At 34.5% G+C, this 14,254-nt stretch overlaps 1 protein-coding gene across 1 annotated transcript in view; it reads right to left on the minus strand.

Moving 5' to 3' along the window:
• The window catches only part of LOC118183153 (monocarboxylate transporter 12-B-like), a 56,685-nt gene that overhangs the window by 28,274 nt on the left and 14,157 nt on the right, over nucleotides 1-14,254 (minus strand). Inside the window, exon 3 of the mRNA XM_035352594.2 lies at nucleotides 1,953-2,096. Within this exon, the coding sequence (XP_035208485.1) occupies nucleotides 1,953-2,096 (144 nt within the window). The remainder of the gene's footprint in view (nucleotides 1-1,952; nucleotides 2,097-14,254) is intronic.

Here is a 14,254-nt window from a genome sequence, read left to right on the forward strand (position 1 = left end):
AAATCTATCTTTGTTCGTATTTATAATTTTTATTATTGTCTCTGCAAAATCTTTGAAATTTGAATAGTTCCTTTCAAAATCTTCTTTAAAATTCTTTCTATATTTCTCTCTTGCACTGCGGGTAAGCGTACATTCATCGACGAAGTGCCTGGCGTCCCCAAATTTGTCTTATATTAAGCATTTGTCATTATTCTGTAGATGGAACCGATTAAAATAATCCGGGAAACGCCCATGATGAGTCAGTACCTGATTTATATCAACATCATTTATAATATTCATACTCTTGTTTAACTTTATATTTTTCATTAACTCTTTTTTTTTTTTTTCTTATTAGATGACTCCCAGCAAAAACTCCATTCTGTGTAAATACAATTTCCCATTTCAGCAATGGTCTTTTTTCTTAAATCTTGGATATCAAAATTATAGGTCCCATCCCCAAGTGCCGCCATCTAGCCAGGTTGTCCGGCCTGTCATTTCCGACAATTCCACTGTGCGCTTTTACCCAGTGTAATTTAACAATATGTTTTCTTTCAGCCTTTTAAACAAGTCTTTATTTCATTAATCAGTCGGTTTTTATGATCTAGTTGAGCGAGTGCCTGTAGCGCAGATAGGGCATCAGTATAAATATTTATAAAACATCGAACTGTTAATTTTTTATTAACCCAAATCAAAGCCTCTGTCAATGCGTATAGTTCTGCTTGATAAACCGAATTCATTGGTTTAAGTTTAATTCTCACATTGTCTATCTCTACTCCATGAAAATAAATTACCACAGTGTTAGTTACCACTTCCCCATCAATTCCAGAACCATCTACTGCGATGAACATATCTGATTGTCGTAGAATATTTGCTTGTCATCCACAGTCGCAGTTCCTTGCAGAATCCGTGTTTCTTAAGAACGAAAAACACATTTCGGAATACTGTGCTTTGGTTTCATCAAAGAATTCGTTATCAAGTGCTATTTTTAACAAAAACAGTTAAAAAATTATATTTAGTGTCTGGGTAATCTCTCAGTTTATGGCGAATCTGATTAAATCCTTTCATTCATTCCAGTGAATGTAGAAAGAATGAGGGCCAGGGAATTTGTTTTGTAGTTTCGAATTTTCTAATCGAAATTCTACAAACCAACGGCAAATGGATCTTCCATTAGTTGTTCCTCCACCGAATGATTTATTATTGTTTTTTACTGCAGCCGTTGCAGAATTTCAGAATTTGATCTGGTAAAGATATAACAATCTTAATTGCCTGGGTTCTATGACTGACCTGCTTCTGGTTATATTCGATGTTCAAAGCTCGTTGAACGAAACAAATATTAAATTGCTTTACCCCAACCCAAGTGCGATATTATGACATGACATAATATGGAAGGTTATACAATAATATAATAAGTTATAAGGTAATTATATTGAAATATAACTACTCTATCATAAGACTAAATACATTGATCAACGTCATCTAAATAGAGAAGCGAAGAAATTGGTCCAAGAAATAAAAGCGGAGATGGCCATGATTCTTAGAGACTTAACTTCAGTCTTACAATCATCTGACTTCTCAGTGATAACCTTTTCAAAGATGGAATCAATTTTTTTTATGTAGAGAGCGTAACATACTTTCTTCACAGCCGATATGAAGGTCTGTTTGCCATGATGACAGCTAGTTCATCGCCTAATCGTCATAGTATTGTAATTATGATAAAATTTCCACTTGCTAACAAAAATAAACTAATGGAGTTTTCTCATTGGTTTATTTTACTAATATTGGTAACTCTTTATAGAGAAATGTAATGCTATTAAGAAAATTTATGATGTTGTTAAGACAATATCTTGCATGTAAGGGAAGCCGCCATATTCAGCTGTGAGTTTAAACGGCTATGAAAAATATATGACTTCAATGTATGCAGTCTGTCTATTTTTAAAACGAATTTAAAATAGGACAAAGTAAGTATTCCTTACCTCCGAAAACCCCAAATGTGAGACACAGGTATTCCATACTTGGGGAGAAGGATGCAATGATAAAACTAACTGCCGCGATGACTGTACCTGCAACTGTAACTGGCCGACAGCCATAGGTGTTCGCCAGTCCACTCACTATAGGACCTAGAGCGGGTAGAAAAAAAGAATCATTAGCTCATTACACTTATAATTATAGTTCTTTGAAGGAAAGAAAATATTATCTCATATTGTGATAATTTAGTTATTTTTACTAGCAAAAGTGGTTTTCTTTAATTTGCATCTTTTGTGTCACTTCTGATTTAGCCACGCAGCTCGTTCCCTCCAAATGGTTTTGTAGATTTTTGAGACGAGCCTGGGGGTATAAGCAGGTTAACTAGAACCGGCTGTTGTTTAACCGTGTCTGAAGTTGCTACTATCCGAATAACACGTCATTCTGGGTCTCGGCCTAGATATGGCGGAGAAAGCTGGAGGATGGAGCCGCAAGAAACTAACAGCTAGTGATTACCGATGTTTAAATCCTGGCCAGTGTAGCTGATTTCAGAGCGGTCGCGGACACTTAGCCGACAGGACACTTAACCGACACCAGTTAGCCGACAAGACATTTAGCCGACATGGACACTTAGCCGACATGGACACTTAGCCGACAGGACATTTAGCCGACAGAGACACTTAGCCGACAGGACATTTAGCCGACAGGGACACTTAGCCGACAGGACATTTAGCCGACAGGGACACTTAGTCGACAGGATATTTAGCCGACACGGACAGTTAGCCGACAAGACACTTAGCCGACAGGACATTTAGCCGACACGGACAGTTAGCCGACAGGACATTTAACCGACAGGATATTTTGCTGAAACAGAGAGTTAGCCATCAAGACATTTAGCTACGGGACACTTAACTGTCAACATATTTAATCCACAGGACACAAAGCCGACAGTAATGTTTAGCTGACACGTACCCAATAATTATTCAAACTTACTATTAATTACAAAATTTCGCGACTTCTCCATAAGTTCAATATTTAAGTTATTTTTTCACTATCAGTAAAATTCATTTTTCGATTCTTAAAGATCTCATATATACTTTTAATTATTGGGTTAATTTAGCATTGTTTGATATGTATCCATGGACCTTATAAGAAATAGACCAACCAAAATGGGTTTTCTCCCTTGTTTGGCGTATTGCCGGCTGTCACCTTGCCCATATCCGGAGGAGTATGCAGAGCGTATAATTTTCAAGAAAAAGCTGGTGATGGCACCTCATTTCACAAATTAGAATTTTTAGATATTTTCATTTTTGAAACTGAGATTGATTTTTAAAAAATTAGCATGTTATCAAGCATAATCGATGTTCTAAATAATTATAAAGCCGTTGCATGCTTTCAGGTCTGGATATTTTTGTAGCTTTTCCTATACTGTAAGGAAATTTGTATCTCCTTCTTTTAAAAATAATATTTTAAATCTGAACTAATAGAAAAATTCAAGCAAAAAATTTTCTCTTACAATTTTTAAGCTTTTATTGGTATAAATAAGTAAAATATTTTCTCTTACAATTTTTATGCTTTTATTGGTATAAATAAGTAAAAAATACTAAAATTGAAAAAGGGGATTTTTGAAAGTTTTTGCTTAAAATTCTTATTTGTACTGCTTTTTTAAAATTATATCTGAATATTAAAGCATAATATTCTACAAAGAAGTTTTATTTCAATAATATTTCATAATACATTATAGTGATTAACACTTTTAACACTTTAATAATTTTCTGCATTTATTATAAAGTTAAAAATTGTATTTGACTGTAATAATTAATTGTGCTAGTATTTTATAGTGATTATTTTTTTTTAAATTTATGTCTAGTTCTGCATAAGTTTTTTTATTTATTGTTAATTTATTTTATCAGCCCAAAGAGGCGGCAGCTCAGAAAAGCTATTAGTTTCGAAACGGCATTTTGCTTTGTTTCACTATAAATGTCTGTTTCATTTTGCAAACTGTTGCCACCAAATATTATCGCCCTGTATTATATTTAAAGAAATTAAATAATGAAGAATCTGCATGAATGCACGTATGTTCCTCTCGCACTGTGAAAAAAACAACAGAATTTAGAATTATAAAATTTTGAATAACGTAATCCTCCACCCGAACATGGGCACCTGCAAGGCCTAATTTCGAATTTGTTTTAATCCATTTCATATTTTGTAACTTTAACGAAGTTTTGATTAACAAAGTCAACGAGTTCAAAGCAAGCAATGGCAACCCTGTGCAGAAAATAACATTTTTATCTCCAACGCGGAAATTCTAAAGATATGTCATTTTCAAATATTTTGTGATATTGTTCTTGAATTGAATTTTATGTGGTTTATTTGCGAATAACATGATGTTTAATAAATAAAGATAACACGCAAAACGTTACAAAACGCTCCTTTGGGCGTAATATAAAATTATATTGCTGAGTGCTTCCAGAGTTTATCTTTTTTTTTTTTTTTTTCCCTCATTACACTCAAAAACGTTTATGCTCCGAATTTTATGAATTGCTAAAATAAATAATCATCTTCTAATGTTAATGATTAATGATCATATAATCAAATAAATGATCGTCTTATGTTATAATAATGTTATAATAATTTTAAAAACTACTGTCTGAAAATGCTCATAAAATCAAAGAAAATTATCAGATCTTGTTTAATTTTACCTTATTTGTTTCAAAGCATCATATGCTATCAGTATTATTTAATTTTACTTTATTTGTACACAAAAATAAGTTCATAAGTTTTGCGTTTAGAATTTTTACCGTTTTACTAAAGTAAAGAAATTTATACAAGAATTACGCTTGAAAATATTGCGCAAAATGCAATGTAATAAAAATTATTGTTATCCTTGAATTATACTTTTTATGGAAACATATATTGGTGAGGGTTAGTTTAGCAAATATATTTTATTTTGTTATTAAAAACAATTTAAAAAAAGTGAATTTTTAAGACAAGCAAAGGTATAAATTATTTGTGACCTCTATAATTTGCAGTTCATGCCACCATTCTTGAGATAAAAATTCTGTAACATTTTATTAACCACGCCTCTTGCTTAAAATACTTACTTAGGCGAATGTTTATAGCCCTAAACTAGTGCATAATGTTTACTTTAGAAGTAAAATATTATTTAAGGTTTTGTTTTATTCATTTTCGAGAAATTTCAGCGCTTTTTCAATTTGGCCAATGTATACCAAACAGCACTATACATATCAAACAATGCTAAATTAACACAATGATTAATAGCACATATGAGATCTTTAAGAATCGAAAAAGGAATTTTACTGATAGGTGAAAAAAATGACTTATATATTGAACTTGTGGAGTAGTCGAAAAATTTTGTAATTCATAGTTTAAATAATTTTTGGGTAAATGTCAGTTAAACGTCACTGTCGGCTTAGTAACCTGTTGACTAAATGTCTTGACAGGTAAGTGTCCCGTAGCTCTAAATGTCCTGACAGCTAACTCTCTGTGTCGGCCAAATGTCCTGTCGGCTAACTATCCGTGTCTGCTAAATGGCCTGTCGGCTAAGTGTCCTTGTCGGCTAAATGTCCTGTCGGCTAACTGTCCGTGTCGGCTAAATATCCTGTCGGCTAACTGTCCGTGTCGGCTAAATGTCTTGTCGGCTAACTGTCCGTGTCGGCTAAATGACCTGTCGGGTAACTGGTGTCGGTTAAGTGTCCCGTCGGCTAAGCGGTTTTCGGCTAACTGTCACGGACCCATTTCAGAGACGTTCTGACCAAAACGGTAAATCTGCGGTTGACAGCTTAGCACGTTAACATTAGAATTGTAGTTCCTCGTAGAATAAAAGTGAAGTAAAAATTTTAGCATACTCAAGTGGTCTGTTAGCTGTTTCTTTATGTTAACTCTCAAGGAGAGATTCATTAAAGTTTTAAGTTAAATGTTATTGGGTTCTTCTCTGCATTAACCTGAAAATACCATTTCCATCACAGTTAATCGTGTAAGGAAATCAGCGACAACCACTAATTGGAACTAATAGAACTAGCTGTAGTGGTAATCCAGACTGTCTCAGATCTAACAAGAAGGCAAATAATATGTATTGTTAAGAAGAAAAACTTTTGGCCATTTGGACAATTCGCGGCAGCAGGAGTGGCTCTCTTCGAACGAAAATGGAAACACCTGCGCATGCGTGAAATATCTGTCACCAGAAAGCGCCAAAGTTCGAAGCTGATGTCGAAGTTCGAACAGGATCGACGGTCACGTTTATCAAGAGTTTAAAGCTGTGCGACTCCATTTTTTCCCTCCATATTGACGGATATAAAATCAGACATCAAACTGCAATATGTATAATGCAAGTTTCACCGCCAGTGAAAGTGAAACTTCACCTAATTTTCTTATTCATTTTAATCCGTGTTCCTCAATTTCCTGTACACGTCGCGGAGGAGGAAAATCTCGGTCAGGTCTCATGCCAGAGGGGGAAATTCTCGCCAACAGGTTTCGTCGCCAACTCTCTTGGCGAATTTTTCCTCTTCTTTCTAGCGGCGTAGAAGATAAACTGGTTTACATTACGTCTATGGAGCCTTTCCTTCTTTACGTAGACGTTCTTTGAAGAAGGTGTTATAACAATCTAAACTACGGGCTTGTGAAGTGAGGCAAAGGAGCATGTCATCTGAACTTTTCGTGCAGTGCATTTTAAGCTAATGGTTTCGTGCAGTGCATTTTAAGCTAATGGTAATTTAAGCTAAGGGTACATTTACTATTTTAAAAATATTAATTAATCCGTTGAAAAAAAGAGACTCTCCACGACTAAAAATAAGCAATCTATGTTCGTTTTGTTATTCTTCTGTCAAGCTTAATTTTTTCTTTTCTGATTTGGCAGGTGACATTTTTAGGTTGCTATAGAAACAAATTTCGTGTATTTTTGCTTAAAACTGTTAGTTTACTGTCAATTTTAATATGGAGTGCAAAAATAAATATTTTATACATATTTAAATTTTTATCCTCATAAAGGCAAGAAAGCGGCTAAGGTTCACAAAGTATATATAAATTTTATGCTGTTGATTTCTTAACAGAATGCAGGTGTAAGAATTGGTTTAACAAATTTCGTTCTGGAGATTTTTCAATTGAAGATGACCGACGTTCTGGCTGACCTTCTGAAGATGATGATGACAAAATCAAAACCGTAATTGAATCCAGTCATCATATAACTGTACAAGACATTGCAAAAAGGTTAAATGTATCAACATAACAATTGGAAATCACGTAATATGTCTGGGACTAGTTCAAAAGCGCTCGATATATAGGTTCCACATGAATTGAATGCATCGTCTACAATAACATTAGTCGAAAAAAATCATGGTACAAGCATTATGAATCAGCATAAATCATAGCGAAAGTTGTCGATCTGGTGGGATTACAAAGGTGTTGTGTATTTTGAGCTGCTTCCAAGCAACCAAACGATGAACTGAGATGTTTAATATCAACAGCTTGTGAAACTGGAGGAAGCAATCAAAGAGGAAAAGCCAAATCGCAAAGGAATCATGTTCTACCACGACAATGCAAGCCCTTAGCAGCACGTATGGAATTACTGGATCTTGGTGGGAAGTGATGTCTCATCGCACCATCAGATTACTATTTATTTCGAAGTTTATAAAACTTCTTAAATGGTAAAAAAATTCAATAAAGGCGATGATCTCAAGCCGCACTTAGTTGAGTTCTTTTGCTGATGAAGACCGGAAGTTGTATGATCGCAGAGTCATCAAGTTATCAGAAAGATGAAAGATCATTGAACAGAATGGAAGATATCTGACCGATTAAAAGATCGTTTCTGTGTAGAAAAAATGACTGTTATTTCGCGCTAAGAAAACGAAATTACTTTTTCTCCAACTCGATGGACAAATATTTACCCGCTGTTACCAATGTAGGTCACGGCGAGATCGAACCCATATACCTCAACAATATTTAAGCATGAAGCTAAACCCCGAGTGCATTTCGAGCCCCATTTTAGGTTTTCCATACTCTATACCAAAACCTTGTCTACATTGACTAAAAAGGAGATTTTCTCATTTCACAAAAGACAAAACGGATGAGAGATGGTTGAACCTAAGTCCGCTGCGCTACCCCATTAGGAGAGATCTGAACTAGAAATGCAGTTTTTATAAGCTTTCTCTTCAGTTCCCAGAACCTTTGAGTATAGATCTCAACCAGCGCAATAGATGATCCCCACGTGATCATGTTTTATGCAAAGTGACATTGTATTTATTGTGCATATCGACATATTCAATACAGAATTTAAAAGTGGATGTTAGGCGGCTTACAGATGGTTATTCTGAACTAAAGTACGTGATATATATGGCAGAAAATTTTTCTGCAGGATAAGATGGCCGAATTGAGTGTTGGTTAGTGGTCTTGTCTTTAATCCAGGCCTTTATATTGCATGCCGCTAAGGCTATTAAGAATTCGCCTACCAAACTGTGCCAGTAAAATGAGATTTGATAAGGAAAATATCCGATCACTTAAAAAAAAAATCAGAAAAATTCTGAACAACTTGGAAATGGATTCACGAGTAACATTCTACAACATGCAAGCACAAATGGTGGTAAACCAAGAGCAGCAAATTCCTGCTGGATGATGCAATTCAGCAGGATGGAATGTTATCGTATTATGAATTGAAAGGTGTTTTTACTAATAAAAGAATAAAAACTAAAATCATTAAGAATTACAATTTGACCAATTCAGCGGCTAGAAGATGATGAAACTAATGCTCTTGTTAAAATGGAATTTATAAAAACATGTAGCACACGGCCAAATTCTAATTTATATATGTAAAAAAAAAAAAAAAAAAAAAAAAAAAGTATAATATCAAACGGTTCTACAGCAAGATAAGTAATATATGGCGTTAGAAGTAAGTTTTATTCACTAGAATAATACTGCAAATGTTCATCAAAATTATCAACTGGATATATTATAATTTTGAAGTTCGCCAGTTATTTGCATTATTAGGGAAGAAACAGGAATTAAATATTTAAGGGAAACATTTATTATTAGGAAACATTTTGTCTCTTTGTGAGCTTTGTCTCTAAAAAATGTAATTATTATTCATACAGTCACCAGAAAAGTTCCTAAATCCGTATTATATAAAAACGAGAGCTACAAAGCATTATGTTCCATTTTTAGCTACCACGTTTGCTGCTAGCATACATTGTGATCTTATAAAGTATTTCTCCCGCCTTCTTAGCATGCCTTCGTGGTGTAGAGGTCAGCACGTTCGACGGGTATTCGAGAGGCCCGTGGTTCGAGTCCCGGCGAAGCAATTGCTCATTTTCATCTCTCCTGCTTTAAAAAAAATCCTAATGTCTCTACAGTGGCGCCCGAAATAAAAGGTGGTGAATGATGATTCTTCACCACCAGGATTTAGCGACTGGGTACCCTAAAACCCAATCGTCCTTTAAAAGGGGGAGTATATAAGTTACTTCCCTCACCTTCGTGGTGTAGAGGTCAGCACGCTCGACGGGAATTTGAGAGGTCCGTGGTTCAAGTCCCGGCAAAGGCATTGCTCATTTTTCATTTCTCCTGCTTCGGGGAAATTAAAACCCTTAATGTCTCTACAATCTTAGAAATGTTTTAACGAAGTCTGCGCCAAAAGTTACGTTTTGAAGTTACGTTACGTTACACAATCATGCATATAAAACCCGCGCAACTTGTCTACCGCTGCTACTGCACAAAGCATGATACCTTTGATTTATCTTCCATATGGACTCGCAAATAACAAGTGTCCAGAAAAACTCAACGTGACTCAACCTGATGCAAAGTCTTTAATTTATTTTTTAAATTTTAGTTACATGGCTTAAGAGAACTTTTATAATAAAAGTCTGAAGAATTTCATTTTTTATTTTTTATACTATATCTAAGTATACTCGTGCTAAAAAAATAAGCAACTAATAGAAAAGGTACGAATGTAAAAAGGGGAACTAATCCATGCAGGAGGCCACTGGGTGAGCAGTTGTGCCACCATGAAGACTTTCAGCTTTATTGCTCATTCAGTGGGATCGTGTTTATTTAAATTTTATAATATTACGATTAAAAGATTTTGATATATACATAATTTTGACATATACTTGACATACATTGACGAAACCATACAGTTTACATATAAAGTACAGATTCGCCGAATGCAAATAGACAACCAAAATTATCATAAAACGTAATCCTGCAGTCACAACACAACGCCTTTAAAAGGGGAATGCCGGACGTTTGCAAGCAGCGATAGTTCCGTATAATCAGAGATAATCAAAGCAGAAAGCATGAGCCGAAGTCGCCATTTGCACAATGAAAATTCTACACCCTGTTTAAAACAACTAATGTAATCACCTAACGCAATGTATTATCGTATTTTGGTTCACTCATATATTACCTATTTACATCATTCTTAAATAACTATTTATGTGTTATAAAATATTTCACATTTAGTTATATTTTACTTATAGTATTATTCGTATTTAATCATAGCTCTATTTCATAATACTATTAAGGCATTATACTATGGAACATCATTAAATTACGTATGCATGTATCTTATCACTAAATGTACTATATTATTGTACTATAATATCATACATTGACGTTTACTTATTGTCATATGTAGCAACTTATGTCTTATAATCCTTTTTGTAAATTACCTTTCTGTGATATTCCTGATTAAGAGCAATTAATGGCGTCTGGTTTTTTAACCACTGCCTTGTTGTTGTAGCTGCTTGTTGTTTTTTCCACTGAATAGGCATCATTCCGGTTCTACCTTTGGACCACGGTTCTACCTTAGGTCGGAAGCCTGGTCATTTGCGCATAACCCTCCTGTGCGTCCTTTTATCGCAGCAATGAGTATCGACGCGATATCTATGGACAATAACGCCCACCCGCATAGAAATTGAGTGGTGCGTAGCCATCTGGAGAGTAACACCATTCCACATATGTCGTGGCCTGCTAGATCACCGGATTTCAATCCAATAGATCATAAGACGACGAATAGCAGTTTGCCAGTCCTCCTCCATGAGCTCGGACATTACTACACAAATAGGCGCTACTGCGACATCTAGCGATCAACGGCACGATTGCTAGCTTGCTTCACTGTTATCAAACAAGCATTTCAGCTAGAGGGTATCATACCCGTTTTTGGCGTGATGATTCCATTTCATATTCTTCCGACCCATTTGATTTTTCGCGATGTGATGGTCATGTAACATGTGTGTGGTCTAAAAATACCACACGAACCTCTTGGATCAAATTCACGCATATCCATTAAATAGTTTTTGCTTTATTCCGTGTTTTGGCTTTGTTGCTTATTTTTTTTGAGCAAGAATGTAACTTGAAATGTATTTAACTTAAAAATATGTTCGTCTGATAATATTCATTTCAACATAAGCAGTCTTTTTATAATAGCATATGTTTCTAACGTCTATTATTCAGAATCGTTACATTTTAATATAATTATCCCTCTTATTATATATCGCTATTATTTTGACAGCACATTTTTCTTACGTCTATTATTCAGAATCGTCATATTTTAATATTATTATCCCTATTATTATATATCGCTATTGTTTTAATAGCACATGTTTCTAACGTCTATTATTCAGAATCGTTTGCTTGCCAGTCCCGAGAGTGTTGTGAGGGCGCAGCCCGGTCCACCTTGCAAAACAAAGTTTGCTCTATGACCCTATACGGGCTACGCCAGTACAAAAACCGCAAACAAGGAAAAAATAGAAACATAAAATAATCGCAAGTAATCAAAATAGTATGTTAATAATGAAGTAAAAAATAAGTAGAAATTAGTATTTACACATCACACAAACATCCACACAACCATACAAACACACAGGCTTCTGTAATGTTATTAATAATCTTCATAATCTTATGTGCTATTCCTCTTGCCTTAAGTAAACCATTTTTCATGAAATCTATGTTCGCTCCATCAATGCATCTGGTTAACTTACATTCTGCAGTAAAGTGGACATTGTCTCCTACTTTTGTACATACTTTACATAAATCATTATCTTGAACATGGAATTTTTTCAGATAAAAGGGAAATCTCCCATGACCTGTAATTAACTGATTCAAGTCAATGTCATTGTTAGTATTCATATTTTTCTTAGGAACAAAAATCTTCATGAACATATTATTTTTATCAGAGTTTTGCCATATCCCGAGTTATCAGAGTCCCGAGAGTGTACCTATTTTTTAAATACAGAGTATTACATATTACGTCACGGGACTTCAGAGCTGGAAGTAGAAAGTGATTCGTATGCTGTGTCACGCGGTTGTTTTAAGAATTTGGTCACGTGGCATTCTGGTGCTAAATGAGAGTTCTTGAAAGCTCATTTTCGAGCATGCTGTATGTAATCAGCGTTGCCGCTGAGCCGTGCACGTGATACGAGCACACTGAGTTTTATGTAATAACACAGGTGCTTTCACTTCCCGCGCACACAAAGAACACATGTATGTTAAATCGCTGCTATGATAATCAAGGTAATAACTTTTTTTACTACCTTCCAGTAGAATTACCACATAAACACATTCAAAATAATTCTATTACAAAATCCGAACTAGTAGAATATTAAATTACTCGACATCTCACTGGGCTTGAAAAAATCGTTTCCCGAAGTTTCACAAATACACCTTTCGTTACCTGTCAACTCCGACAAAAATGTTCACAGCCCAAAAGTCCTTTTCAAAAAACAGAGTCGTCTATATTATTAAAATATGTTCGTGTCTGTTTATTTGTTTGTGGCATTACCTCCACCGGAACGGCGGGGAGTTAAGTTTCGAAAGAGGTACCTCCGGATTCCAAAAATTCGCAGGAAGCCATTTCGACCATTCTCATCTTCGTACGACTTTAATTAAAGGAGATATTAATTAAAAACTCTAAAAACGCCACTTTTTGCACTAGTTTTTCCGACTGGCAACAGTCTCGCGCGCTGGAGATAAAAATCTGCTTTATTTCGAAAAGTGTTGCCACTGCTCGCTTTCAAATCGTAGAGTTTGTTAAAAACATTTTGTAAGTTTTACAAAATATGACATAAAAATAAAATTGCCAAAGTATAAACGTATTATTAAAACGTCATATTCTGACGTTGAAGAAAACAAGCGGTTGCATGTGACGTCATTGTATGTCGAAAATGTTTCGCTAATGTCAGCATTTTAAGCAAATAGCTGTATGCAACGTTTTAGTTTCAGGTTTAGGATAATTCATACGTCATGTTATTGCTGCGTTATTTCTTTTATTGACATTGAGAAAAAGTTAATACGTATATTACATTAAATTATATCATGACGTTATACGTATTTACCTGAAATGTCCAAAGATTTTGTTTCCTGGTTTAGAAACAAAAATATTATTTACGGATTGGTTGTTGCTTGGAAAGAATGAACTGATTTCATTCATTTTGAATTTTTTTTTTTATACATTTTCCTTTCAGGGTGTACATACAGCCTGTAAGTTTAGCTTTAGTCGTATCTTGCTAGTTAAAAAAGAAAAATCTGTGTACACAAAAGTTTAAAAACACAATCCAATTAAACGGTATCGATTCGTTTCCGAAACTGATTGGTTTGGAAGTTTTAATTTAAAAATGTATAGCGTAGTTTTTGATTGTTCGCACACTAATTATTTATATTATTACTTCCGCTTCTGCCACATATTCCTCCTCCTTTGAAACGTTAATGTGGATCGTCGATGGCGAAATTGTTAGTGTAAACCATAGATCGCTGAAAATTCGCAAATTTTCATTGCGTACACTGCAACAGTTCCCGAATTTTGCGTCCTCCAGCGGCGTAAAATCACTGCTCTAATTATTATCACTTATGATTTTTGTTGATTTTAATCAGAACTACTAATAATATAAGATAGTTTATTTGTTAATACTTATGTGCACGTATCTCATAACGCAGAGAGGAATAGAAACTGAGTTACAAATTTGACAAGTAAGTTATAAGACGTCGTGGCTAACAATCTCAAAATTTCCCTATTTCTGTCGTCAGATAAAGTGGAAAAAAATCTTTTCAATGATGCTTATTCCGAATTTCTAAAGTAATTACTTGTTTTTGGCAGCATTTTGAAAATCACTCGATTTTTTTCGACATTGCATATTTGTTACTTTAAAATTTAATATCCCAAAATGTGCCTGTTATAAAATTTTCGCATATTATAAAAAAAAAACTTTTTAGATCCCCATTTAAAAACAAAATCGATCAATATTCGGAAGCAGACAATATTTCCATAATTAATACTTTTGTATAAACAACCAACCAGATTTTATGACAAGAT

This window comes from Stegodyphus dumicola, chromosome 2 (genome assembly GCF_044657685.1).
Source record: "Stegodyphus dumicola isolate Sdum_Otavi_A_Nest chromosome 2, ASM4465768v1".
NCBI classification, from domain to species: domain Eukaryota; kingdom Metazoa; phylum Arthropoda; class Arachnida; order Araneae; family Eresidae; genus Stegodyphus; species Stegodyphus dumicola.